Below are 26,700 nucleotides of genomic sequence, written 5' to 3'. Positions count from 1 at the left end.
ATTACGTTTGCAACACACGAATGCTGGTGGAGAAGCATTCAAATCACAGCATCACAGCACCAGCAACTCCTGTCAAGGTGCAGGATGGCGGGCTCTGCACAGGTTCAATTTCCAAAATCGTGCCGCGGAATTCCAGCTGAATTCCAGCGGCTCACCAGGGTGGCCAGCAGGCGGCGCTCGGCCGGCTCACCAGGGTGGCCAGCAGGCGGCGCTCGGCCGGCTCACCAGGGTGGCCAGCAGGCGGCGCTCGGCCCCCGCGAATCTGCGAGCGCCCGACTTCGGCGCTGCACGCACGTGTCCGACAGGGGGCGCGCGCGCCCGCGGTGTCGGAACCAGGCCTGAGGCGTCGCCGGCCCTCCGCGGAGCCGGAGACCTCGAGGGCCGCGTCCGCGGGAGGAGCCCGGCTGCCGCGCCGGGGGTCGCGCCTGGAGGCAGCGCGAGGAGCGGGTGAGGAAGGGGCTTCTCGGGGCGGCCTGGCGGAGGAGCGCGTCCCCGAGGGCCTCAGGCCGGGTCCGCCACAGAAAGGGGAGAGGCGCCGGGAAACTGCAGACCTCGCGGCTCCGCAGCCCGAGCTCCCGGGGGGTGCAGTCCTGGGGCCACGCGGGCCCCGGGGCTGGGCTTATTAGCGTTTTTATTTTATTTTAACAGTTATTTATTTATTTGAAAGGCAGAGGGAGAGCGAGAGAGAGAGAGAGAGAGAGCGAGAGGCAGGTCTTCCACCCGCTGGTTCACTCCCCACATGGCCACAGTATCGCGGGCTGGGCCTGTCAGGAGCCAGGAGCCTCCTCAGGGTCTCCCACGTGGGTGCAGGGGCCCCGGACTTGGGCCATCCTCCACTGCTTTCCCAGGCCACAGCAGAGAGCTGGATCAGAAGTGGAGCAGCCGGGTCTCGAACTGGCGCCCATCTGGGATTTATCTGCTGTGCCACAGAGCCAGCCCCTTTTATTACCTTTTTTTAAATTTATTTATTTGAAAGGAAGAGTGACAGAGAGGGACGCACACAAACACACCAAGCTTCCATCCGCTGGTTCACTCCCCAGGTGGCTGCAACGACTAGGGCTGGGCTGGGCCAAAGCCACGTGTCAGGAATCTTGGGATCTCCCAGTTGGGTTCCAGGGGCCCACGCCCTTGGGCAGTCATCTCCTGCCTGCCCAGGTGCATTAGCAGGAAGGTGCATCAGAAACAGAGCAGCTGGGACTTGATGTGGGATGCGGGCGTGGGGGCGTAGCTTAACCTGCTGCTCTGCAGTGCTGATCCCTGTGAATGTTTTTTAACATGTATGGGGCTGGGGTGGTGCATAGTGAAGCCGCTGCCTGTGATGTGGCATCCCACGTGGGTGTCGGTTCTCCTCAAGTTCCCTGCTAATGGCCTGGAAGAAGCATTGCAGGATGGCCCAGGTCCTTGGGCTCCTGCCATCTGCATGGGAGACCCAGAAGAAACTCCTGGCTCCTGGCTTCAGCCTGGCCCAGACCCAACCAGTGCAGCCATCTGGGGAGTGAACCAGCAGATGAAGACCTCTCTCTCTCTACCTCTGCCTCTCAAATAAATTAAATAAATAAATAAATCTTTAAAAAAGTTTTTATAAATTTATTTATTTTTACTTCAAAGGCAGAATGACAGAGGGAGAAGAGAATCTTCCACCTGTGGATTTGCTCCCCAAATGCCTGCAAAAGCCAGGGTTGGGCCAGCAGTAGAAGTTGGAAAGCAGTAGAAGATGGCCCAAGTCCATGGGCCCCACCCCTACGTGGGGGACCCAGAAGAAGCTCCTGGCTCCTGGCTTCGTATCGGCCAGCTCCAGCCATTAAAGCCATTTGGGGAGTGAACCAACAGATGGAAGACCTCTCTCTTTCTTCCTCTGCCTCTGCTTCTCTGTAACTCTGCCAAAGATTTGTTTATTTACTTGAGAGGCAGAGGTACAGACACAGAGAGACGTCTTCTATCTGCTGGTTCACTCCCCAAATAACCACAATGGCTGGAGCTGCACCGATCTGAAGCCAGGAGCCAGGAGCTTCTTCTGGGTCTCCACATGGGTGCAGGAGACCAAGGACTTGGGCCATCTTCTACTGCTTTTCCAGGCCATAGCAGAGAGCTGGATCAGAAGTGGAGCAGCCAGGACTTGAACCAGCACCCAAATGGGATTCTGGCGCTTCAGGCCAGGGCGTTAACCCGCTGTACCACAGCACCGGCCCCGCACAGATACTTCTAAATATTAGTGTGTGTGAGAGAGAGAGAGAGAGAGAGATTGAGAGAGAGATTGATTTCCCATTACTAGTTTAATCCCCAAGTTCCAGGACAAAATCCAGGTGGCTGGAACTCATTCTGGATATCCCCTGTGGGTATTAAAGACCCAAGTACTTGAGTCTTCACTTGTGGAAATTACCACGGTGCCAATTAGCAGGAAGCTGGAATCAGGACTTTGATAGGTGATGTAGGTGTCCCGAGTGGCATTTTTTAAAAAAGATTTTTAAGTTTATTTGACAGGCAGAGTTACAGACAGAAAGAGAGAGCTCTTGTATCCACTGGTTCACTCTCCAAATGGCCTCAACAGCCAGAGCTGGGTTGATAGGAAGCCAGGAGCCCAGAGCTTCTTTTGGGTCTTCCATGTGGGTACAGGGCCCCAGGCACTTGAGTAATCTTTTGCAGCTTTCCCAGGCCATTAGCAGAGAGCTGGATTGGAAGTGGAGCAGTGAATTGAACTGATGCCTGTATGGGATGCCATCACCACAGAGGCTTAGCCTGTTGCACCACATTACCACCACCCCCCCACAGTGGCATCTGTGACAGATACCAGCCTCCCTAAAGAGCAGGTTTGTTTTTCCCATAAGACATGGCAGCATCTAAAGTCACTCAGAATGTGCTGCCCTTTCTGATTCTCTGTTTTCATCACTTTCTGCAGTGTATCATTAAGGAAATTAATTTTGGATATCATTTTAAAAAAAGATTTTGTTATTTGAGACGTGGAGTTACACACACACACACATACACACACACATACACACAGAGAGATAAAGGTCTTCCATCTGCTGATTCACTCCCCAAATGACTGCAACTGCCAGAACTGAGCCAGTCTAAAGCCAGGAGCCAGGATCTGGGTCTTCCATGCAGATGCAGGGGCCTAAGCACTTGGGCCAGCTTCCACTGCTTTCCCAGGCCATAGCAGAGAGCTGAATTGGAAGAGGAACAGCTGGGACAGGAACTGGCCCCCATAGGGAATGCCAGTACCACAGGCAGAGGGTTAACCTAGGGCACCACAGTGCCAGCCCCAAAGTGACCGACTTTTTAGAGAGCAAAGCAAGTACATAACCACAGCATAAGAAAAAATTGAAAAATACATTTGTACATATCTGTATAAATGTGAAAGAGGCATCTGAAGTTATACATAAGTCTGAATGCTTTAATTTTCTGTCATAATGCTATTATTAAAACCATAATTTTTAGCAGTATTGATAATAATAGCATAAATAAGTAAATATTTAGCATATAAGGATGTTTTTGAATAAAGTTTTATTTTAGAGTACTTTCAGATTTACACAAAATTGCTTGAAAATGTAGATATTTCCTATGTAGCCTTTAGTTTCTTTTTTAAAATAATACTTACTTATGGGTCTGGCACCGTGGTGCAGTGGGTTAAAGGCCCAGCCTCCAGCTCCAGCATCCTGGTACCAGTTTGAATCCTGGGTGCTCCACTTCCAACCCAGCTCTCTGCTAATGTGCCTGAGAAAGAAATGGAAGATGGACAAAGTCCCTGGGCCCCTGCATCCATATGGGAGACCTGGAAGAAGCTCCTGGCTTCTGGCTTTGGATTGTCCCAGCTCTGGCCTTTGGCCATTTGGGGAGTGAAAGCAGATGGAAGATCTCTATCTTTCTTTGCCCCTGCCTCTGCAATTCCATCTTTCAAATAAATAAATAAATCTTTAAAAATATTTATTTATTTGAAAAACAGAGTGACAGAGAGTGAGGGAGAGACAGAGAGTGAGCAAGCAAGAGAGATCATCCATCCGGTGGTTGACTCCTCAAATGGCTGCAGTGGCTGGGGCTGGGCCAGGCTGAAGCCCAGAACCTGGAACTCCACTGAGTCTCCCACCTGGGAGCAGGGGCCCAAGCACTTGGGCCATCATCTGCTGCTTTCCTAGGAATATTAGCAGGGAGCTGGATTGGAAGAGGAACAGCTGGGACTTGAACTGGCCCTCTGACATGGATGTTGCACCACAGTGCCAGCACTAAGTTTCTTCTCTGGTTACCATCTTACATCATTGGTCACATTGAGAAGATATTGTTCTACTGTAATGTAGTAAAGCCTACACTTTGCTTTATTTCCCTGAGTTCTGTCTTTTTCAATTCCAGGGTCCCATCGAGGATCCCACCTTCAGATTCCTCCTGGCTGTGACACTGGCTGGGACCTGTCAGATTCTGTAGGGTGTCCTCCTTTGGCATTGACTTGTTCTTGTCACATTAGGCTGGGGTTACGGACTTTCTGGAAGCAGATCACAGAGGGGAAGTGCTGTTCTCACTTCATGCTGTCAAGGGAATGATCTTGGTTCATGCTAACTCTGGTCGCCTGGCTGAGGGAGTGTTTCAGTGCTTGCACTGTGCATTTGCTTCCCCCCAGGTCCATGCTGTGCGTATTCTTTTGGAGAAAATCAATCTGTAGGGCCCACACTTAAACAGCGGAGTGGGGAGTTGGCTCCACCTCTAATGGCTGAGCATCTACACTCAGATATTTGACATTCTTCTGCACAAGAGACTTCTATCAAACTGTGTTTTTAACAATCCTTTTCATTTACTTATGCTGTTATGGACACTTGGATGGTTACTCTAGGCCTTTGGTTGTTACACAGTTCCAAAGTATTTTGTTGCTCAGTTCATTATTGTTTTGGCCACTGGGAGCTCTTTCCATTGGCTAATGCTTTTCTTTGATGTAATTTCATGTTTTTCTTTTCTCGAGTCCTCATTTTGTGATATGTAAAGAATATCCTGACTCACGTATTTCCTGTCCCAGTCCTAGTGTCAGTCAGTCCTTCAAAGACCTCTGGAATAAAGACCCCTCTAGTAAAGATACCTTTATTAGAGAATGGTATTGAAAACGTATCCAGCAGCTAAATGAGCCCTTTGAATCTTGACTCTCACCACTGACAATGAAGGAAATCCATGTTTATATTCTAACCTACGTGTGCACACCTAATTGTAAATATTTCTATGTGGAACTGTCTGTGTATATATTAAACTAAACATGAGTTGATGCTGATGCCTCTATCAATGGACTTTGATCTGGTGTGACTAATGTAGGTCTCTGCACTTGCTCATCTGTGACTTCTCACTCCAGCACTGAGAAACCTGGCTCCTGCCAGCTTCCATTTATTTTATTAGTCATCCCATTATGAACATTTATTTATTTTTTAAAGATTTATTTATTTGAAAGGCAGAGTTACAGAGAGGCAGAGGCAGAGAGGTCTTCGATCTGCTGGTTCACTCCCTAGATGGCCACAAATGGCTGGAGCTGTGCCGATCCGGAAACGGGAGATTCTTCAGGGTCTCCCATGGGGGTGCAGGATCCCAAGGCCTTGGGCCATCCCCTGCTGCTTTCCCAGGCCATAGCAGAGAGCTGGATCAGAAGAGGAGCCGCCGGGATTTGAGCCAGCGAGCATATGGGATGTTGGCATTGCAGGCTGGGGCCTTAACCCGCTGCACTACAGCGCCAGACCCACATTATGAACATTGTCGCTCCCCCTCTTCACGGAGGAATGACACAGGACCCTGCGCTGTTCTTCTGTCTGCTCGGCCCTCCCCGGGTTTGCTGCTGGTTCTTCCCGGGTTGGCTACTATCCCTTCCACCTCCGTGGAAGGGCGGTTCCCCCTGGCCACATTCCCCACTTCCGCAGGGGAGCGGCACACCGCCGGCCGGCTCTCTCGGGGGCTGCACAGGTGTTCCCCTTAGATGTTCCCCTTAGATGTTCCTGGTGCATGCCGTCTCTCTCCTCCTTTATAGTCCTCCTCCACCAATCCTAACTCGGCTGCCCACACGCTGAGTACGCTGCTCTCCAATCAGGAGCAAGTCCTACAGTTTATTGGTTGAACTGGAGGCAGCTGTGTAGAAGCTGTTTTCTTCTCTCCCAGCGCCATATTGTGGGAGAGCAGATGCACAGAATAAGTCTTAATTCCAGCAACTTAGTCTAGTCCGAGTTGCTCCCCACAAACATTTAATTTATTGTTGTTCAGGATTGCAGGTTGTGACATAATTAGAAATGTGCACATGTACACACAAAGGTGCTTCAAAAGCTTCATGGAAAACTGGAATTAAAAGACGAAAATGTTTATTTTGGTACAATGAAAATTTGAAATCGATGCACAGTTTTTCATAATATGTATTTTCCATAAACTTTTAGTGAAACAGCTATTCATGGATTTCAAACTATTTTTTGCAGCAAAATAAATTTATGTTTTAATTCCATTTTCTGGTAACTTTTTGAAATACACTCATATTTTGTCTCTGCTCCCAGTTCTTAGTGTTTCACTTCTAAAACCCTCATGATATCCTGAGTGATAGGGCTGCTGTGAGCATCTTTTGTTCTAGTATGTGTATTTGATCCATTCAGTTCTTTGTAAGTTCCTTGATCTCTCCTGGTTGACAGGCCTGGTGAGCATTAGTGTTTCCCTGAGTTCCCTGAGCCATGATAGGCATTCATCAAACCTGTGAAGGGGGTTGTGGGAACCTCCAGTCTGGTGGTCAGACAGAAGTGAGGGTACACTGGGCCCCCATGCTTGTGATTGGCAGCTGAAGTGGACGACTGTCTTGTGTGACTGAGCCCTTGACCCAGTTGGTTCTGAGAGATGGGAGATTGCTGTGGGAACCTCCTGCTGACATTTGCTGTCAGAAGTGAAGCTTAGAGAACATAGAGGAAAGTATTTTTTTTTTTTTTTTTTTTTTACAGGCAGAGTGGACAGTGAGAGAGAGAGACAGAGAGAAAGGTCTTCTTTTGCCATTGGTTCACCCTCCAATGGCCGCCGCGGCCGGCGCGCTGCGGCCGGCGCACCGCGCTGATCCGATGGCAGGAGCCAGGAGCCAGGTGCTTCTCCTGGTCTCCCATGGGGTGCAGGGCCCAAGCACCTGGGCCATCCTCCACTGCACTCCCTGGCCACAGCAGAGGGCTGGCCTGGAAGAGGGGCAACCGTGACAGAATCCGGCGCCCCGACCGGGACTAGAACCCGGTGTGCCGGCGCCGCTAGGCGGAGGATTAGCCTAGTGAGCCGCGGCGCCGGCGAGGAAAGTATGTTTTTCCTTTTACAGATTCAGTGGTTTCAGGAGTAACGGTTACTCCTGTGGGAAAGAACTTCACAGAGTCCGCTGTTTCTAGACAGTACGTTTTGTCCACAGATTCCACTTATTTCCAAAGTGACTTACTGCATTTTATTGCCTACCACATGAAATGAGTTTTCCATATACTTAGAGCAGATTCTTTGTTACATTCTCTATTCCATCTTTGGGTATTCTCACATCCCAAATAATTTAACTTTAATAGATTGCAATTTAGTCATTGGACTATAAAATTCTATAGGTTTTATCAGATGCATAGTGCTAGGTATTGCATAGAATATTCATAATCCTCACCCTTGCAGTCACTGACCTGTGCATCATTTCTGTAAGCATGCCTTTTTGTTTTTTTAGAATGTTGTCAGACTGGCTGCTTTCACTTAGCAAGATGCCTGTAAGAGTCACACTTGTCTTTGCATGGATTGAAAGTTCATTCCTTTCTATTGCTAATATATCTGATTGCATGGATGTACCCCAATTTGGTTATGAATTCAGCTATTGAAGGACATTCTGATTATTTTAAATTTTTACCATGAAGAAAACAGCTGCTATACATAATTACATGCTGATTTTTGTTTGGAGATAAGTTTTCTTTTTCTTTTTCTCAGAGTTTAGGACTTTTGATTTGTCCTAAAGTCACTGAAGCAAAAATCATGATAAAATATTTTGTTTTTCTTTACAAGTGGAGGGAAAACAAATCTATTTGTAGGAAAGAAACAGTTTTGTACATGGGATAAAACAATATAAATTCAAAACTTACAGATAAGGGTTAGCTCTACCATTCATCTCTTTAAAGTTTATAAATATCCAGTCAAAACCAACAAGCAGATGGCCCTTGAAAGGTTACCTATGTGGATTTCTAAGTAGACTGCAGGATCATGACATGTCTTTTTATTTTTTTTTAAGATTTATTTTATTTATTTGAAAGAAGAGTTACAGAGAGAGGTAGAGACAGAGAGAGGTCTTCCATCTGCTGGTTCACTCCCCAAATGGCCACAATGGCCGGGGCTGTGCTGATCCAAAGCCAGGAGCCAGGAGCTTCCTCTGGGTCTCCCACACGCTTCCACATGGGTGCAGGGGCCCAAGGGCTTTGGCCTTCCTCTACTGCTTTCCCAGGCCAGAGCAGGGAGCTGGATCAGAAGTGGGGCAGCCAGGACTAGAACCGGCACCCATATGGGATGCCAGCACTTCAGGCCAGGGCTTTAACCCTCTGTGCCACAGCATCGGCCCCCCATACCATGTTTTGGAGTATCCACAGGGCACAGAGTAAAAACCATGTCATTGGTCAGGTCAGAGAGTAAAAACCCCATGTGGGGAGCAACTCGGACTAGACTGTTACTGGAATTAAGACTTATTCTATGCATCTGCTCTCCCACAATATGGCGCTGGGAGAGGAGGAAACAGTTTCTACACAGCTGCCTCCAGTACAACCAATAAACAGCAGGACCTGCTCCTGATTGGAGGAGAGCAGCGTACTCGGCGTGTGGGTAGCAGAGTTGGGATTGGTGGAAGAGGACTATAAAGGAGGAGAGAGACAACATGCACCAGGAACACCTGAGGAACACCTGTGCAGCCCCCGAGAGAGCCGGCCGGCGGTGTGCCACTCCCCCGCGGAAGTGGGGAAAGTGGCAGGGGGAACCGCCCTTCCATGGAGGTGGAAGGGACGGTGGCCAACCCGGGAAGAACCAGCAGCAAACCCGGGGAGGGCCGAGCAGACCAAAGAACAGCGCAGGGTCCTGTGTCGTTCCTCCACGAAGACGGGGAGTGACATAATGGTGCCGTGACTCGGATATGAAGCCTAGGCAGGGTTCAGTGTCGTTCCTCCACGAAGAGGGGGAGCGACAACCCCAGAGTCCTTTCTTTCAAATGGGAGAGGGAAAGACAGGAATGGAATAAACTGCCCAGGCTTGGTCTTCTTCCCTTGTGGCCTCCACCTCCTCCCTTGCCTCCTGGGAACCTCCTCACCCGCTAAGCCTGCTTTGGCCTCTGCCGCCACCTCCGCCTCTAGAGCCGCCTCAGCCTCCAAAGCCGCCTTGGCCTCCACCATGGCCCCTGAAGCTGCCTTGTCCCTTGGGCTTGGCCTAGTCTGAGATAACTTTGTTTACGTCAGTTTCCCCATCTTCCATGGCCTCCTTGGCACCTTTGGCATCCTCCTGACAGTTGAAATCTACAAGCTGAAACCCTTTGGAGGCTTTGGTTTCCTGGTCCGCCACCATCCTCACTGGGATGGAGCCACTGGATTCTTGTAACGTCGCCTCAGTGGGGTCTGCAGGCAGACCTCCCACAAACAAGGCCTTAAAGGGCTGGTTTCTTGCGTTGGACAATCCCCTGGGTGGTTGTAACTCCATCCCGGCTGCTGTGCCCTCAATTTCCCATTTATTACAGGAACTTAAGGCTTATTCAGCATTGTGAAACAAATCCAGTAAATGCGTATTCTTTAGGTCAGCCATTTGATTCTGTGGCACTTTGATAAAAGCTGGCCTCCTCGAAGACTTCCTGAAGAGTTTCTTCTGTTGCTCTGTGGGAGAGATTGCTAAACTGGAGTTTCTGATCCTCCACTCCAAGTCCTGTGCTTTCCTCCTCCGCAGTCTTGATTCTGACCTTTCTCTCCGGTGTATACAGGGAAACAGATCGCCCGCCCGTCTCTGTTCCCTGCTTTTCTTCAAAGGTGTGCTTGGCATCAGTTTCTGTTTTAATTTCAAGATAAGCAATCTCTTTACTCCTCTCATCCTTGCCGACTAGTCGGATCTCCAGAACAGCCTCACACACTTCTAGTTCATCCCGAGTGGCTTTGTAAGGGAAATTTTTGGCCAAAAGTGTCCTCCCATCTGGATCCTTCAGACTGTCTTTTCCTTTCAGTTTCTGCAGTATAATTTAATTGCCAAAGACTTTTGAACCAGTGAATTCCAAGGCTTTTTCTAGGTCCTCAGCAGATTAAAAAGCCACATAGTCAAAATTCCAGGTTGTACCAGTTCTGACATCCACAACAGCAAGATTGTTTTTAGCAAACACATTGCGGATACCAGCTTTCAATTCAGGAGCATATTTGATAGAAGTAAGGTCTCCAACAAACCGACTGAAAGATGTGGTTGGTTCTGTGGCTTCCACTTTTTGTTTCTTGGCTTCAGGAACTGCTGTTTGGTCATTTCCTTATTTTGTTTTCCCGGTGCTGCTTCTCCTTCTTTTTAAAAAAGATTTATTTATTTATTTGACAGGCAGAGTTACAGAGAAAGCAAGAGAGAGAGAGAGAGAGAGAGAGGGAGGGAGGGAGGGAGGGAGAAGGGAGAGGTTGATTTTCAACTGCTGGTTCACTCTGCAAATGGCTGCAATGGCTGGAGCTGCGCTGATCCAAAGCCAGGAGCCAGGAGCCAGGAGCTTCTTCCAGGTCTTCCATACTGCTGCAGGGGCCCAAGCACGTGGACCATCTTCTACCACTTTCCTAGTCCGTGAGCAGGGAACTGGACCAGAAGTGGAGCAGCCGAGACTCAGACTGGCACCAGTGTGGGATGCTGGCACCACAGGTGGAGGTTTAACCTACTGTGCCACAGCGCCAGTCCTGCAGGTGCTTCTTTGACAGGCTCTTCCACCTCCTCCTCCTCATCTTCCTCCTCCTCCTCAGCCATGCTCTTAGCTTTCACAGGAACAACTTTTGCAGGAACTTTGTTTCCTTTGGCTGGTGTGATTTTCATAGCTGCTTCTTCAGAGTCATCTTCCTCATCATCTTCATCCTCATCCTCATCATCGTCTCCCTCGTCATCCTTTTTCTCTGAGGCAGGGGCAGCTGCTGCTGCCTTCATCACCCACCACTGGCTCAAATTCATCCTCATCCTCACCATCTTCCTTCCTGTGATCATCACTGTCTTACTTCTTGGCATTCTTGCAATTCTTTGCCCCCTTGGCTGGAGACGGTGCCCTCCTTTCCTGGGGCTACAACCAGTGCTTTGCCTGGTGTGGCTCCCTTCTTGGCAGGTGTCACCACTGCTGTGGCTGGTGTGGTGGCCCCCTGCAAAGCTGGGGTGACAGTTGCTTTCTTGGCAAGAGAGGCAACCTCAGGCTTTTTTGTCTTCTTTGTTGGAGCTGCTCCAGACTTCTCCCCTTTCTCTGGAGGGATGCCCATCTCTTCTCCACAGCTGTCATCTTCTCTGTCTTCTGATGGCTCCTCCTCTTCACTGTCCCCTTCTACCTCCTTGGGGGAGGAGCCATTTTTTGGGGTCACCTTAGTTTCTACAAACCTCTGCGAGATTCACTGTGGTGGTGGCTTATGACGGCAGAGTGTGTGGTGCAGATGAGCCTAGAGGAACCCAAGCAGCGTCAGTGGTGGCCGTGGGTACTGATGATACTGGAGCATGTATGCCTGGCTGCCATTGAGAGCTACAAACCGAGGCAAAAGCCTTTGTTTTTTAAAAATTTTATTTTAATTTTAATTAGTTTTAACAGGTTCAATGTTATTTGTAATAAAATTCTGAGAACATGATATCTCCCTCCCTCCTTCCCTTTCTCCCACGCTCTCCTTGCCACCCTCTTCCCTTCTCCCTTTCCTTCTCTCTTTCTCTATTTCTCCCTTCTTCCCTCCCTCCCTCTCTCCCTCCCTCCCTCCCTCCCTCCTTCCTTCCTTCCTTTCTTTCTCTCTCTCTCTCTCTCTTTCTTTCTTAAAAAAGATTTATTATTTATTGGGAAGGCAGAGTTACAGAGAGGCAAGAGAGAAAGACAAAGAGAGGTCTTCCATCTGCTGGCTCGCTTCCCAGATGGCCACAGTTGCTGAAGCTGGGCTGATATGAAGCCAGGAGCCAGGAGCTTCTTCCAGGTCTCCCATGTGGGTACAGGGGCCCAAGGACTTGGGCCATCTTCCACTGGTTTCCCAGGCCATAACAGAGAGCTGGATTGGAAGTGGAGCATCTGGGACTTGAACTGGTGCCCATATGGGATGCTGGCATGGCTTTATCCACTACATCAGAGCACTAGCCCCGATTTGCCTGTTTCTTAACTGGGTTGTTTGTTTTGTTGTTGAGTTTCTTGAGCTCCTTCTATATCCTGGCTATTAATCCTTTATCAGATGCATAGTTTGCAAATATTTTCTTCCATTCTGTCAGTTGCCTCTTTACTTTGTTGATTGTTTCATTTGCTGTGCAGAAGCCTCTTAGCTTGATGTAATCTCATTTACTTATTTTTGCTTTCATTGTCTGTTCTGGGGTTTTAGCCAAGAAATCCTTTTCTTTTTTTTTCCCACAGCATTCTTTCTGCTGCATTTTCTTTATTTCAAGCCACAGGTCTACTTGGAAGGTCATGCAGCAAGTGGCTTATAAATAAAATCAGAGTCTATGAATAGTGTCATCACATTAAGAGATAGAATTGCTGGATTCTCTCATTACATAAAAAGCTTGCATCTTGGGAATCCATCAGTTCTATTAATTATGGGATACCTGAGATGTACCTTGCTCCGATTAACATTACCATGCTACTCACTATAAAAAAGCCCAAGGGCAGACTACAGAAGATACTAGGGTCACCACTTTCTGGAGACTGTGTTGTGACCCAGCCCATTGACTTCATCACAGCTTTCTTCCACGTAGAATAACGTATTTCACTTTCCTCAGCGTTGATCTGAGGCTCAAACCTCTCCATTGTGACAGCTGATAAATCCTCGGGTTCGAGACTCCAAACACCAACTCCTTCTGCAGCTCCAGCTGCCATGGCAGCGCCCAGTGCAGTTGTTTCAGGCATTGAGGGCTTGACTACTGGAATATACAGAATGTCTGCTTGTAGCTGCATCAGAATTTTATTGCTTGTCATTCCTCCATCTACTTGCAAATGACTGAGTGGAATCCCACAGTCACGATTCATAGCATCCAAAATCTCTCGGGTTTGGAAGCAAACCACTTCTAATGCAGCAAAAGCAATATGACATTTATTGGTGAACTGAGTGAGTCCACAGATTATCCCTCTTGCACTGGGCTCCCAGTAAGGTGCATATAACCCTGAAAACGCTGGGACAAAATAGCAGCCATAAGAAGTACCCACTTCTTTAGCAAGTTTTTCAATCTCTTCTGAAGACTTAATAATTCCAAGATTGTCTCTTAGCCAGCGAATAACAGCACCTGCTATAGCTACAGAACCTTCTAATGCATAATATACTGGTTTGTCTCTGCCAAGTTTATAAGCCACTGTGGTCAGAAGGCCATGTTCAGAAAATACGCACTTATGACCTGTATTACATAGTAAGAAACAACCTGTTCTGTACGTGTTTTTGGCTTGACCATCCTGGAAGCACATTTGTCCCACCAATGCAGCAGACTGGTCCCCTAAACAACCAGATATTGGCACACCTTCCAAGGCCCCAGCTTTCATTAGGCCATAGATTTCAGAAGAACTCCGGACATTTGGAAGAATTTCCATTGGAATTTCAAAAAATTCGCAGAGCTCTTTATCCCATTCCAAAGAATGAATATTGAAAAGCATCGTCCTACTTGCATTTGTTACATCTGTACAGAGGACACCTGCATTGACTCCTCCTGTCAAACTCCAAATAAGCCATGAATCAATGGTCCCAAAAAGAGCTCTATTTTCTTCAACAGCCTTTTGAACTTTTCTCACATTGTCAAGGAGCCAACGAAGTTTCACTGCACTGAAGTAAGTACTAAGTGGAAGGCCTGTTTTGGACTTGACAAAGTTATATTTCCTGGAATTCTTTTACTAAGATTCTCAACAGTAGACTGGGTTCTTAGATCAAGCCACACCACAGCATTGTAGAGAGGCTCTCCAGTTAACTTGTCCCATACTACGGTGGTTTCCCTCTGGTTGCTGACACCAATAGCTTTTATGTTGGAAATATCATTGTTGAGCTGTCCAAGTTTCTCACACGTTTTCTCTATACACTCATAGACAGACTGCAGAATTTCCTTAGGGTCTTGTTCTACCCATCCTTCTTTTGGAAACTCTTGTTTTATTTCCACCTGATGATGACTAAGTAGTTCCGCTGTTTTTGAATTGAAAACCAAAAAGCGCGTCGAGCTGGTGCCCTGGTCCACTGCCCCCACCAACGGCCCCAAAATTGCTTTCTTCGTGGCTGCCATGAAACCAGCTTCAGGTCGGCGGGCAAGCACGGCCGGTTTCCCGGGTGACGGCGGCGGACGGGGGAGGAGCTGGCGGTGAGTCCGGCGGGCCAGACAGCGCGAGTCCGCTGAAAGCCAAGAAATCCTTTTCTATGCCAGTATCTTGCAGTGTTTCCTCTGGTAATTTGATGGTTTTAGGTGTTAGTATTAGATTCTTGATCCCTTGTAAGTTGATTTTTCTATAGTTTAAGGCAGGGGTCTTGCTTCATATTTCTGCATGCATAGATCCAATTTTCCCATCACCATTTGTGAAGAGACTGTTTCTCCAAGGAGTGACTTTAGCTCCTTTGTCGAAGGTTAGGTGATTGTAGATTCATGGATTAACTTCTGGGGGTTTCTATCCTGTTCCATTGGTCCACGTGTCTATTTTTATACCAGTACCAGGCTGTACAGCCTATAGTATGTCCTGAAATTTGGTATTCTGATGCCTCTGGCTTTGTTTTTATTGTTTAAGGTTATTTAAAATTGCTTCAGCTATTCGGGGTCTCTTATGTTTCCGTATGAATCTTAGGATTGTTTGTCTAGATCTGAGAAATGCCTTTGGTATTTTTTAAGGTTTATTTATTTGAGAGAGAGAGAGAGAGAGAGAGAGAGGTAGAGAGAGGTTCTCCATCCATTGACATTCCCCAAGTGGCCACAACAGCCAAGCCTGGGTCAGGCTGAAGCTAGGAGCCAGGAGCTTCATTTGAGTCCTCCCATGTGGATGGCAGGGGCCTGAGCACTTGAGCTATCTTCTGTTCTTTTCCCAGTCCATCACTGGGGAGCTGGATTGGAAGTGGAGCAGCTGGGACGTGAACTGGCACCCATTTGGGATGCTGGTGTCATAGGTGGCAGATTTACCTGCTGTACCACGATGCTGGCTCCATCCTTGGTATTTTGATTTGGATTACTTTGAATTTGTAAATCGCTTTTGTAGTATGGACATTTTGATAATATGAATTCTTCCAGTCCACAAACATGGGAAGTTTTTCCATTTTTTTTTCTTTTTCTACTTGTTTCCTTAATGTTTTGTAATATTCACTGTAGAGATCTCTCATATCCTTGGTTAAATTTATCTCAAGATATATAATGTAGCTATTGTGAATGGGACTGATCTTACAAGTTCTTTCTCAGCCATGATATTGTGTATACAAAGGCAATTGATTTTTGTGTTAATTTTCTATCCTATAACTTTGCCAAACTCTCTAATGAGTTCCAGTAGTCTCTCTATCTCTCTTTTAAAAAAGATTTTGTTTGTTTATTTGAGAGGAACACACACACATACATACACACACATACATACACACACAGAGGTATTCCAGAGAGAGAGAGAGAGAGAGAGAGAGAGAGAGAGAAAGAAAGTTCACTCCCCAAATGGCTGCAATGGGCAGAGCTGGACTGATCTAAAGCCAAGAGCTAAGAGCTTCTTCTGCGTCTCCCACACAGGTGCAGGGGCCCAAGCACTTGGGCCATCTTCTGATACTTTCCCAGGCCATTGCAGAGAGCTGGATTGGAAGAGGAGCAGCTGGGACCTGAACTGGCACCTACATGGGATGCCGGTGCTGGAGGTGGAGGCTTAGCCTACTGCATAGTGCCAGGCCCCCAGTAGTCTCTTAGTGGAATCTTTTGGTTCCCCTAAATGTAGGAAAATGTCACTTGTAAACAGATAATTTGACTTCCTTCTTTCCCATTTGTATACCTTTGATTTCTTTTTCTTGTCTAATAGCTCTGGCTAGAACTTCCAGGACTATATTGAATAGCAATGGTGAAAGTAGGCATCCTTGGGGCTGGTGCTGTGGCGTAGTGGGTAAAGCAACTGCCTGCAGTGTTGGCATCCCATGTGGGTGGCGGTTCGGATCCCAGCTGCTTTAATTCCTATACAGCTCACTGCTAATGTGCCTGGGAGGGCAGTGGAGGATGGCCCAAGTCCCTGGGCCTCTGCACCCACCTGGGAGACCTGGAAGAAGCTCCTGGATTCAGATCATCACTGCTCTGCACATTGTGACCATTTGTGTTGGGGTGTTAAGCCTGAGGCTGGCCCCTGACCAGCAGGGACAGTGCAAGCACTCCCCGACAAGGCAAACGGGAGAGGTAAGGTCGACGGGTCAAGCACACCGCAGCACGCACCTGTGAGTTCTGTCGAAGCAGGAACCGCTCTATTGAGGAAGTGTACAGGCTTATAAAGCTTATGAAAGACATGCGCAGTAGGGGAGCCAATCAGTGAACAGGTCACGCAGGCACAGGTGGACCACGCACAGGGGCATATAGGGATCATGTGCTGTCCACGTGTCCGGAACTAAAGCGGACCTATCCCTGCCGGCGGTCTGATCGTTCGTAGCTTAACCACAGCAGCCGCAAACACGCCCCTCGAACATCCGCCAGGCGCCGTATTGTAATGGAGGTTTTAGGCAATGCCCAATACATTTGGGGAGTGACCCAGTGGCTGAAAGACCTTTTACTCTCTGCTTCTGCCTCTGTCTCTCTGTAACTCTGCCTGTCGAACAAATAAATCTTTTTTTAAAAAAAGAAAGTAGGCATCCTTTTCTGGTTCCAGATTTTAGTGGAAATGCTTCCAGCTTTTTCCCTTTGAATGTGAGGCTGGCTTTGAGTTTGTCATATATATTTCTTGATTGTGTTGAGGTGTGTTCCTTCTATATCCAATTTGCTTAAGTTCTTTTTTAATCTTGAATGAATATTGTATTTTATCAAATGGTTTCTCTTCATCTTTTGAGATAATCATATGGTTTTTCTTCTTCAGTTAATGTGATGTATCACATTTATTGATTTACATATGTTGAACCATCGCTCCATGCCTGGAATAAATCCCACTTGGTCTGGGTGGATGTTCTTTTTTATATGTTGTTGGATTTGATTGACTAGTAATTTTTTAAAGATTTATTTATTTGAATTACAGAGAAGCAGAGGCAGAGAGAGAGGTCTTCCATCCACTGGTTCACTCCCCAGGTGTCTGCAACAGCTGGAGCAGTGCCAACCTAAAGCCAGGAGCCAGGAGCTTCTTCTGGGTCTTCTACGTGGGTGCAGGGGTTCAAGGTCTTGGGCCATCTTCTGTTGTTTTCCTAGGCCACAGCAGAGAGCTGGGTTGGAAGTGGAGTAGGTGGGACTTGAACTGGTGACCACATGGGATGCCGGCACTGCAGGCTGGGACTTTAACATGCTGTGCCACAGTGCCGGCCCCTTAGCTAGTATTTTGTGGAGGGTTTTTTTTTTTTTTTTTTTTTGCATCCATGTTAATCAGGGGTATTGGTCTATAGTTCTGTTTCTTTGTTGTATCTTTTTCTGTGGGAGGATTGCCTTCCTTTCAGTTGTTTTGAATGGCTTGAGAAGAATTGGCATTAGTTATCCTTTAAAAGTTTAGTAGTGGGCCAGTGTTGTGGTGTAATTGGTTAAGCTGCTGCCCACAATGCCAGCATCCCATATGCATGCTTGTTCAAGATCAGGTTGTACCACTTCCTATCCAGTTCCTTGCTAATGTGCTTGGGAAAGCAGCAGAAGGTGACCCAAATATTTGGGCCCCTGCACTTATATGAGAGACCTGGATGAAGGTCTGGCTCCTGTCTTTGGTGTGGCCTAGCCCTTGTTGTGGCCATTTGGAGAGTAAACCAGTGGATGGAAGATCTCTATCCTTCCCCCACTCCCATAACTCTGCATTTCAAATAGAATAAAATAGGGGCTGGTGTGTGGCTTAGTGGGTAAAGCCACTGCCTGCAGTGCCAGCATCCCATATAGGTGCTGGTACAAGATCCGGCAGTTCCACTTCCTATCTAACTCTGCTGTGGCCCGGTAGGGCAGTGGAGGATGGCCCAAGTGCTTGAGACCCTGCACCCTCGCTTGGGAGACCTGGAAGAAGCTCCTGGCTCCTGGCTTCGGACTGGCGCAGCTCCAGCCATTGTGGCCATTTGGGGAGTGAACCAGCAAATGGAAGACCTCTTTCTCTCTCTCTCTGCTTCTTCTCTTTCTGTATAATTTTGACTTTCAAATAAACAAATATTTAATAAATAGGATAAAATAATATTTAAAATACTTTGGTAAAATTCAGCAGTGAAGCCATCTGATCCTAGGCTTCTCTTTGTTGGGAGGGTCTTTTACTGATTCAATCTCTGTCTTGGTTATTGGTCTGTTTAGGTTTTCTATGTCGTCATTCCTCAATTTTGGTAGATTGTATGTATACAGAAATTACCTATCTCTTCTAGAATTTCCAGTTTGTTGGTATATAGCTGTTTGTAGTAATTCCCAATGACTTTTTATTTCTGTGACATCACTTGTAATATCTCCATTTTTCTCTGACTTTATTAATTTGTGGTTTCTCCCTTAGTTTTTTTTTTTTTTGGTTAGTTGGGCCAATGGTGTATCAATTGTGTTATGTTTAAAAAATCAGCTCTTCGGCCGGCGCCGTGGCTCACTAGGCTAATCCTCCGCCTAGCGGCGCCGGCACACCAGGTTCTAGTCCCGGTCGGGGCGCCGGATTCTGTCCCGGTTGCCCCTCTTCCAGGCCAGCTCTCTGCTGTGGCCAGGGAGTGCAGTGGAGGATGGCCCAAGTGCTTGGGCCCTGCACCCCATGGGTAACCAGGAAAAGCACCTGGCTCCTGGCTCCTGCCATCGGATCAGCGCGGTGCCAGCCGCGGCGGCCATTGGAGGGTGAACCAACGGTAAAGGAAGACTTTTCTCTCTGTGTCTCTCTCTCTCACTGTCCACTCTGCCTGTCAAAAAAAAAAAATCCGCTCTTCATTTCACTGACCTTTTGTATTTTTTACATTTTATTTTGTTTATATCTTCTATAATTTTTGTTGTTTTTTTCCTCCTACTAATTTTGGTTTTGGCTTGTTCATGCTTTTCTAGGTCCTTGAGATGCATTGTTAGATCATTTATTTGGTGCCTTGAGGTAGGTAGGCTCTGATTGCTATAAACTTTCCTCTTAACACTGCTTTTTGATAGGATGTGCTGTCATCTTCATTCATTTCTAGGAATGCTTTTATTTTTCTTTTGATTTCTTCTGTAACCCACTGTATGTTCAGTAGTGTGTTGTTCAGTGTCCATGTGTTTGTGTATTTTCTATTTTTTAAAAGATTTATTTATTTATTTGAAAGGCAGAGTTACAGTGAGGCAGAAGCAGACACACACACACACACACACACACACACACAGAGGTCTTCCATCCACTGATTCACTCCCCCAGAAGGCTGCAATGGCTGGAGCTGTGCCCATCTGAAGTCAGGAGCCAGGAGCTTCTTCTGGGTCTCCGATGTGGGTGTGAGGGCCCAACGGCTTGGGCCATCTTTTACTGCTTTCCCAGGCCATAGCAGAGAGCTGGATTGGAAGTGGAGCAGCTGGGCCTTGAACTGGTGCCCATATGAGATACTGGCACTGCAGGTGGCGGCTTTACCTGCTATGCCACAGCACCAGCCCCTTTTATTTTTTAATGTTGTAAATTTCCAGCTTCATTCTGTTGTGTCCAGAAAAGATACATGGCACAATTTTAGTTTTTTTGAATTTGTTGAGTCTTGCTTAATGGCCTAGCATATGGTCTATCCTAGAGAAAGTTCCATGCACTACTGAAAGGAATGTGTATGCAGCTGTGAGATGAAATATTCTGTAGATATCAGTTAGGTCCATTTGGTTGATAGTGTAGATTAGCTCTGTTGTGTCCTTGTTGAGTTTTTGTATAGTTTCCATCATCATTTTTGGAAAAGACACTGGATAGTGTGCTTCATTGAAGTTTGAATTTCTTTTTAAAAGATTTATTTTATTTATTTGAAAGAGTTACAGAGGAGGGTAGAGGAGAGTGAGAGCGAACGAGCGCGAGAGAGGTCTTCATCCACTGGTTCACTCCCCAAATGGCTGCAATGGCCAGAGCTGAGCCAATCAGAAGCCAGGAGCCAGGAGCTTCTTCCAGGTCTCCCATGTGGGCGCAGGGGCCCAAGGACTTGGCCATCTTCTGCTGCTTTCCCAGGCCACAGCAGAGAGCTGGATTGGAAGTGGAGCAGCCAGAACATGAACTGGTGCCCATATGGGATGCTGACACTGCAGGCGGCAGTCTTCTCTGCTACACCACAGCACTGGCCCCTGTGAATCAGTTTTAAAAGCTAGAAACAGGGGTCAGTGCCATGGTGCAGTAGGTTAATCCTCTGCCTGTGGCACCGGCATCCCATATGGGTGCTGGTTCTAGTCCCGGCTGCTCTTCCAATCCAGCTGAATTAATAGAAGCAGAAGTTTGGCATATGGAGATTGTGAGCTGAACAAAGTGCAGATAACCATTGAGAAAGGGACATGATGGCTTCTACCTGCTGTAGTTGTCCATTATTATATGTCTGGTCAGGAGTGTTTTTATGTCAGTATCATGTTTCTAGTTTATTAATAATTTTGTAATATACCCATTTTTCTTAATTTTCAACAGAGACAATAAAACTTGCTTCTGTTGTTATGACAGTGTGGTTAATGTGAATGCATTTTATGATATGGCACATCGACTCCTGATGGGCTTCATAATCCAGTGTAGGAAGAGTATTTTGATTTATTTGCATTTCAATTCTAACATGTTCTAAGAGCATTAAAAATTAATTTTCTATTTTATTACACAAAATAAAGCACAGATAATTTTTGAAAAAAATCATTTATTTGATAGAGAAAGACAAGAGAAGTTTCCCATCTTTTGTTTCACTCCCCAGATGCCTGCAGCAACTGGACCTGGGATGGACCAAAGCCAGGAGGCGGGAACTCAATCCAGGTCTTCCGTGTACGTTGTAGGAACACAGTGAGTTGAGCCATCACTGTTACCTCCCAGGGTGCACATTAGGAGGAAGTTGGAGTAAGGAGCCAGAGCCGGACACTGAACCCAAGGGCTCTGATATGGGATGTGGGCGTCTTAACCACCAGGTCCAATGCCTTCCCTGCAGATCCTTTTATTAACGTTAGTGTCATGATTAACCATGGTGACCATGTAATTACAGGTTCAGCTTGGACTTCCAAAAATTCTTTATGATCCCTAAACGTCCATTCCCCACCCCCCATAAAACATAATAACATCTAAAACCACAAGGTTTTTTTTCTCTAGTTTGATCACTTTCTGCAATGAATCATTGAGGAAATTGATTTTGAATGTTATTTTAAAGTCTTCTGTTTTAGAAAGCAACATAACATTGAGTCATTGTGACCCACATTCTGTTCACATTCTTTGAATGTTTTTTCTCAAGGACCTATTACTGATAAGAGGTATGACTGGAAACAAAATATTAGAATAAGTGATCTAGTCACAATGAATCAATTTGTCATTGTTACCTTTCTTTTTATGAAGTTCCATTTTTGAAAATATGAATATGCAGGCCCTGGCATGGGGTAAAGCTGCCGCCTGTGTTGCTGGCATCGCATATGGCGTCATATCCTGGCTACTCCACTTCTGATCCAGCTCCTTGCTGATGTGCCTGGGAAAGCCAGGGAGGATTGTCCACATCCTTGGGCCCCTGCTATCCTCATGGGAGACCTGGAGGAAGTCTCTGGCTCCTGGCCATTGTGACCATGTGGGGAGTGAGCCAGCTGATTGAAGATCTCTCCCTCCCTCCCTCCCTCCCTCTCTCCCTCTCCCCCTCCCTCTCCCTTTTCCTCTTCCTCTCCCTCCCTCCCTGCCTCTCTCTTTCCCTCTCCCTCTCCCTCTGTAGCTCTGCTTTCAAATAAATAAATAAACATTAAAAATGTGCCACCATGAATTGAAATTGAATCTCTAAATTGTGAATGTTTTGTACATTTCTAAGTTGGCCAACATTTTAGGAAGCAAATCAAGAGTGTAACCACAGCATAAGAAAACAAATGATAAATAGGTTCAGGCATATATGTCATAACTTTAACATATAACACGTAAAAAAGGCATTTATCTGAAATTATACATTCTTCTGCATTATTTAATTTGATGTCATAAATGCTGTTATTAAAAATCAGGATTTTTTTGGTAGGGGTCAAGGTTATGATGCAGCAGGTTAAGCTGCTGCCTGTGATGCCAGCTTCCCATATTGGAGTACCAGATCGGAGTATCCTGTGGCTCTGCTTCTGACCCAGCTCCCTGCTAATGCTCCTGGGTAGGCAGCAGCAGATTACCCAAGTACTTGGGCCCCTGCCATCCATGTGAGAGACCAGGATGGAGTTCCACACTCTTGATGTGGGGGAGAGAATCAGCAGGTGGAAGATGTCTTACTCTGTCTCTTCCTCTCTGTCATGCTGCCTTTCAAATAAATAAGGTAAGTCTTTTTTAAAAAATAACTTTTTAACAGCACCAATTGCTAGAATAGTATGAGTAATTAAACACATAGATATTTTGTAAATATAGCAAATATTTTAAATAAGAGTTTCAGAATAGTTTTAAATTTACTCAAAATTGCTCTGAAATTTAGGGATTTCTACTTTTATACGTTCTCATTTTAACCTCTTACAGCATTTATCACAATGAAAAAAATTTATATACTATAATTTACTACAGTCTATACTTTTTAAAAAATTATTTATTTGAAAATCAGAGCTACACAGAGAGAAGGAGAGGCAGAGAGAAAGGGAGCGAGAGAGAGAGAGAGGTCTTCCATCCACTGGTTCACTCCCCAATTGGCTGCAATGGTTGGAGCTGAACCGATCCAAAGGCAGGAGCCAGGAGCTTCTTCCGGGTCTCCCATGTGGGTGCAGGAGCCCAAGGACTTGGGCCATGTTCTACTGCTTTCCCAGGCCATAGCAGAGAGCTGGATCAGAGCAGCCAGGACACAAAGAGGCGCCCATATGGGATGCCAGCACTGGGGGTGGTGCAGCGGTTTTACCCACTATGCCACAGTGCTGGTGCTGTCTATAATTTTTTTAAGGATTTTAAAAATTTATTTGAAAGTTGTAGCTACAGAGGCAGAGAGAGAGAGAGAGAGAGAGAGAGAGAGATCTTCCATCTGCTGGCTCACTCTCCAAATGGCTGCAACGGCCAGAGCTGGGCTGATCTGAAGCCAGGAGTTAGGAGGTTCTTCCAGGTCTCCCATGTGGGTGCAGGGGCCCAAGGAATTGGGCCATCTTCCACTGCTCTCCCAGGCCACAGCAGAGAAGAGAAGTGGAGCAGCCAGGGCTTGAACTGCCGCCCATGTGGGATACCAGTGGCTTTACCTGCTACGCTATAGCACTGGCTCCACAGTCTGTAATTTCTTCGGTTTCCTTTGTTTATACTTTTTTCAGTGCCAGTGTCCACCCAAGATCCCATGTGAAATTCAGTTGTCAGGTTTCTCTAGGTCCTCCTGACAATTTTCTGAGGTCTTGCCGGTATTAAGGAGGGCCTGTCTGGTATTTTGTAGAATGTTTTCCATTGGGGGAGCCAGCATTTTGGTGCAGTGGGTTAAGCCCCTACCTGTGATACCAGCATCCTGTATGCTCTTGGGAAAACAGTGGAAGATGGCCCAAGTACTTGGGCTGCTGCAACGCACGAAGGAGATCAGGATGGAGTTCCTGGCTCCTGACTTAAACCTGGCCCAGCCTAACCATTATGGTCAATGGGGGAGTGAATCCGTGGATGGAAAATATCTTTCTCTCTATCTCCACCTCTCTCTCAGCCTTTCAAATAGATATTTTAAAAATGTCCTCCATTGATATTGCCTTATTTTTGTCATAATTAGGCTGGGGTAGGATTTTGGGAAAACATCACAGAGGCGCTGTTCTCACTTCATGCATTCTAGGTGATTGATCCCTGTTCATGTTAACTTTGGTCAGCTGGCTCAGGGAGTGTTCCGGCTTCTCAGTGTGAAGTTACTTTCCCCCTTTTCCATATCGTATGTATTCTTTTGCTGGGCCCATGCTCAGGAGTGGGAATTTGTCTCCTCCTCCTTTATGGCTGAGTGTCTGTTATTTGACAATTTTCTGCATGACATCCTATTCTAGAAAGTCTTCATTTCTGTATGTATGCCACTATGGATGCCTGAACATTCAAATTATTCTCTGGCGCTGCATTATTTTGCTGCTCAGTTCATTCCTGCCCTGGCCACTGGGAGTTCTTTCCATTGGCTGCCGGTTTTCTCTGAGGTAATTGCGTGTTTTTATTTTCTCTGCTCCTCATTGTCTTATATTAAAGATTACCTTGGCCCACATAATTCCTGTTCCAGTCCTAGTATCTGCCATTTCGTCAAAGATTCCTGGTTCCTATTACGGGAGAATGATATTAAAAACTTACATCTAGGGGCTGGTGCTGTGGTGTAGTAGGTTAAGCCTCCGCCTGTGGTGCCAGCATCTCATATGGGCACCAGTTCCAGTCCCAGCTGCTCCACTTCTGATCCAGCTCCCTGCTAATGGCCTGGCAATGTAGTGGAAGGTGGCCTAAGTGCTTGGGTCCCTGCAATCATGTGGGAGACCTGGAGGAAGCTCCTGACTTTGGATTGGTGCAGCTCTGGCTGTTGTGGCCATTTAGGGAATGAGCCAGCTGATGGAAGACCTCTCTCTCTGTCTCTCCCTCTCTCTGTAATCTACCTCTCAAATAAGTAAATAAATCCTTAAAATCTTATATCTAGCAGCTGACTATGCTTGTTGCATCTTGACTCTCGTAACTGACAATACAAGGAAATACTTGTGAATTCTACATTTGCACCCCTAATTGCAAATATTTCTATGTGGAGCTGTCTATATATTAAGCTGAATGAAAGTTGATATTGATGTCTGCAATCAATGGATTCTGATTCAGTATGACACGGACCATTGCAGCCTTCCTCACTTGCTCATCTGTAGCTTCTCCCTCCAGCATTGAGAACTGAGGCTCCTACCATCTTCCATTTATTTAATTCATTAGTCTATTATGAACATTGAATTCATTGTTATTCCAGATTACAGGTTGTGACATAACACAAAATATGTGTACACACACACACACACACATACACACGAGGGTACTTCAAAAAGTTCATAAAAAAGAGTTCAGGGGCTGGCACTGTGGCATAATAGTTGATGCCTCTGCCTGTGGTGCTGGCATCCCATATGGGTGCCAGTTCGAATCCCAGCTGCTCAACTGCCGATCCAGCTCCCTGCTAATGGTCTGGAAAAGCTGCACCCACATGACAATCCCATAGGAAGCTCCAGGCTCCTGGCTTCTCATTGGCCCAGCTCCAGCTTTGTAGCCATTTGGGGAGCGAACCAGTGGATGGAAGACCTTTCTCTGTCTCTCCCTCTCTTTGTAAATCTGCTTTATCAAATAAATAAATAAATAAGTAAATAGATCTTTTTAAAAAGTAGAGTTAAAAGATAAGTTTTTAAAAAAGATTTATGTATTTGAACGCAGAGTGACAGAGCAGTTGGGAGGGAGAGGGGGAGAGACACAGATACCTCTTATCTGTTGATTTAACCCCATACAGCCACAGCTGCCTGGTCTGATCCAGGCTGAAGCCAGAAGCCAGGAACTCCATCTAAGTCTCCCACATGAATGGTAGGGACCCAGGTGCTTGGGCCATCTTCTGCTGCCTTCCCAGGTGCATTAGCAGGGAGCTGGATAGGAAGTGGGGCAGCCAGAAGTGGAGCAGCCAGTACTCCCACCAGCGTCCATACGGGATGCTGGCACGGAAGGCAAGAGGGTTAACCCTCTGCGCCACAGCTTGTGTTTTCACATAAGCATTCCATAACCATTTATGGAAAAAACACGGGATTATGGACTTCATTTCAGTTTACATTTCCAAAATTGTGACTGAGCAGTCCTGAGTACAGGCTAAATTTCCTTCATTTCCTAGGAAAGCAAGGAGGGGGCGCACGCCGTGCATGTCCTGCGGCGAGTCCTAGCAGCCGTGAGAGGGTGTGTGAACCCACCTTTTCTGACCGCTGGCATTGAGGGTGTGAGAAGTGGGCCAGGCCGGCAGCAAGGATGAAATCTCAGCCCTGCACCCTGCAGTGGTGAATGGAAAGCTTCCAGTCTCTTGCCTCAGTGCTGACGGGTCTCCAGAGTTCTGGACACAGAATGGACACAGAAAGGGCTGGAGAGACGGGGCGGGGCGGGGGGTTCCACCTGGAGCACAGGACGTAGAGCTACCACGAAGATATCCACAGTGGCCACTGAAACCAGTACAAGGTCTGGATGATGACCTCTAAGACTGACTGCATGTCCACATGAGGACCTCTGATGCTGGTGTGATATCCACAAGATGACCTCGGAAACTAAATGTTCCCTGTATGGCCTCTAGTATTACTCTGTCACGTCTACACAGTGTCATCTAGTGACAGCCAACAAGGTTGATTGGTTTGGCAGGTGGCTGCACTGGATTTGGTGGGCTTACTGTGTTAAATAAAGGTGGATCCACTCTTTTTCTTGCA

The 26,700-nt window shown here is 46.7% G+C and overlaps 1 protein-coding gene, 1 long non-coding RNA gene and 2 pseudogenes across 4 annotated transcripts; 1 reads left to right on the top strand and 3 right to left on the bottom strand.

Moving 5' to 3' along the window:
* The first annotated feature begins 342 nt into the window (after nucleotides 1-342).
* On the top strand, nucleotides 343-26,700 carry LOC149120676 (uncharacterized). 3 transcript variants are annotated; one of them, XR_016225085.1, is made up of 4 exons: nucleotides 345-447; nucleotides 19,255-19,297; nucleotides 21,081-21,166; nucleotides 26,124-26,700. It is a non-coding gene; the product is annotated as an uncharacterized LOC149120676 (long non-coding RNA). The 3 variants fall into 3 exon arrangements; XR_016225086.1 differs by lacking the exon at nucleotides 19,255-19,297 and having other exon boundaries at nucleotides 343-447; nucleotides 21,081-21,148; XR_016225084.1 differs by lacking the exon at nucleotides 19,255-19,297 and having other exon boundaries at nucleotides 346-447.
* Nucleotides 6,642-10,494, bottom strand: LOC138846726 (nucleolin pseudogene; annotated as a pseudogene).
* LOC127488024 (uncharacterized) lies at nucleotides 10,694-12,693 on the bottom strand (annotated as a pseudogene).
* LOC127492839 (glycerol kinase) lies at nucleotides 12,518-14,497 on the bottom strand. The gene is given in 2 exon segments (XM_089320583.1): nucleotides 12,518-13,980; nucleotides 13,983-14,497. Coding segments are annotated over 2 exon segments (1,659 nt in total). The 5' UTR covers nucleotides 14,380-14,497; the 3' UTR covers nucleotides 12,518-12,718.

This window comes from Oryctolagus cuniculus, chromosome 18 (assembly GCF_051225735.1).
Source record: "Oryctolagus cuniculus isolate XC-2025 breed Fujian yellow rabbit chromosome 18, ASM5122573v1, whole genome shotgun sequence".
NCBI lineage: Eukaryota > Metazoa > Chordata > Mammalia > Lagomorpha > Leporidae > Oryctolagus > Oryctolagus cuniculus.
The sequence above is the reverse complement of the archived record's forward strand: the minus strand, read 5'-3'. Positions and strand labels throughout refer to the sequence as shown.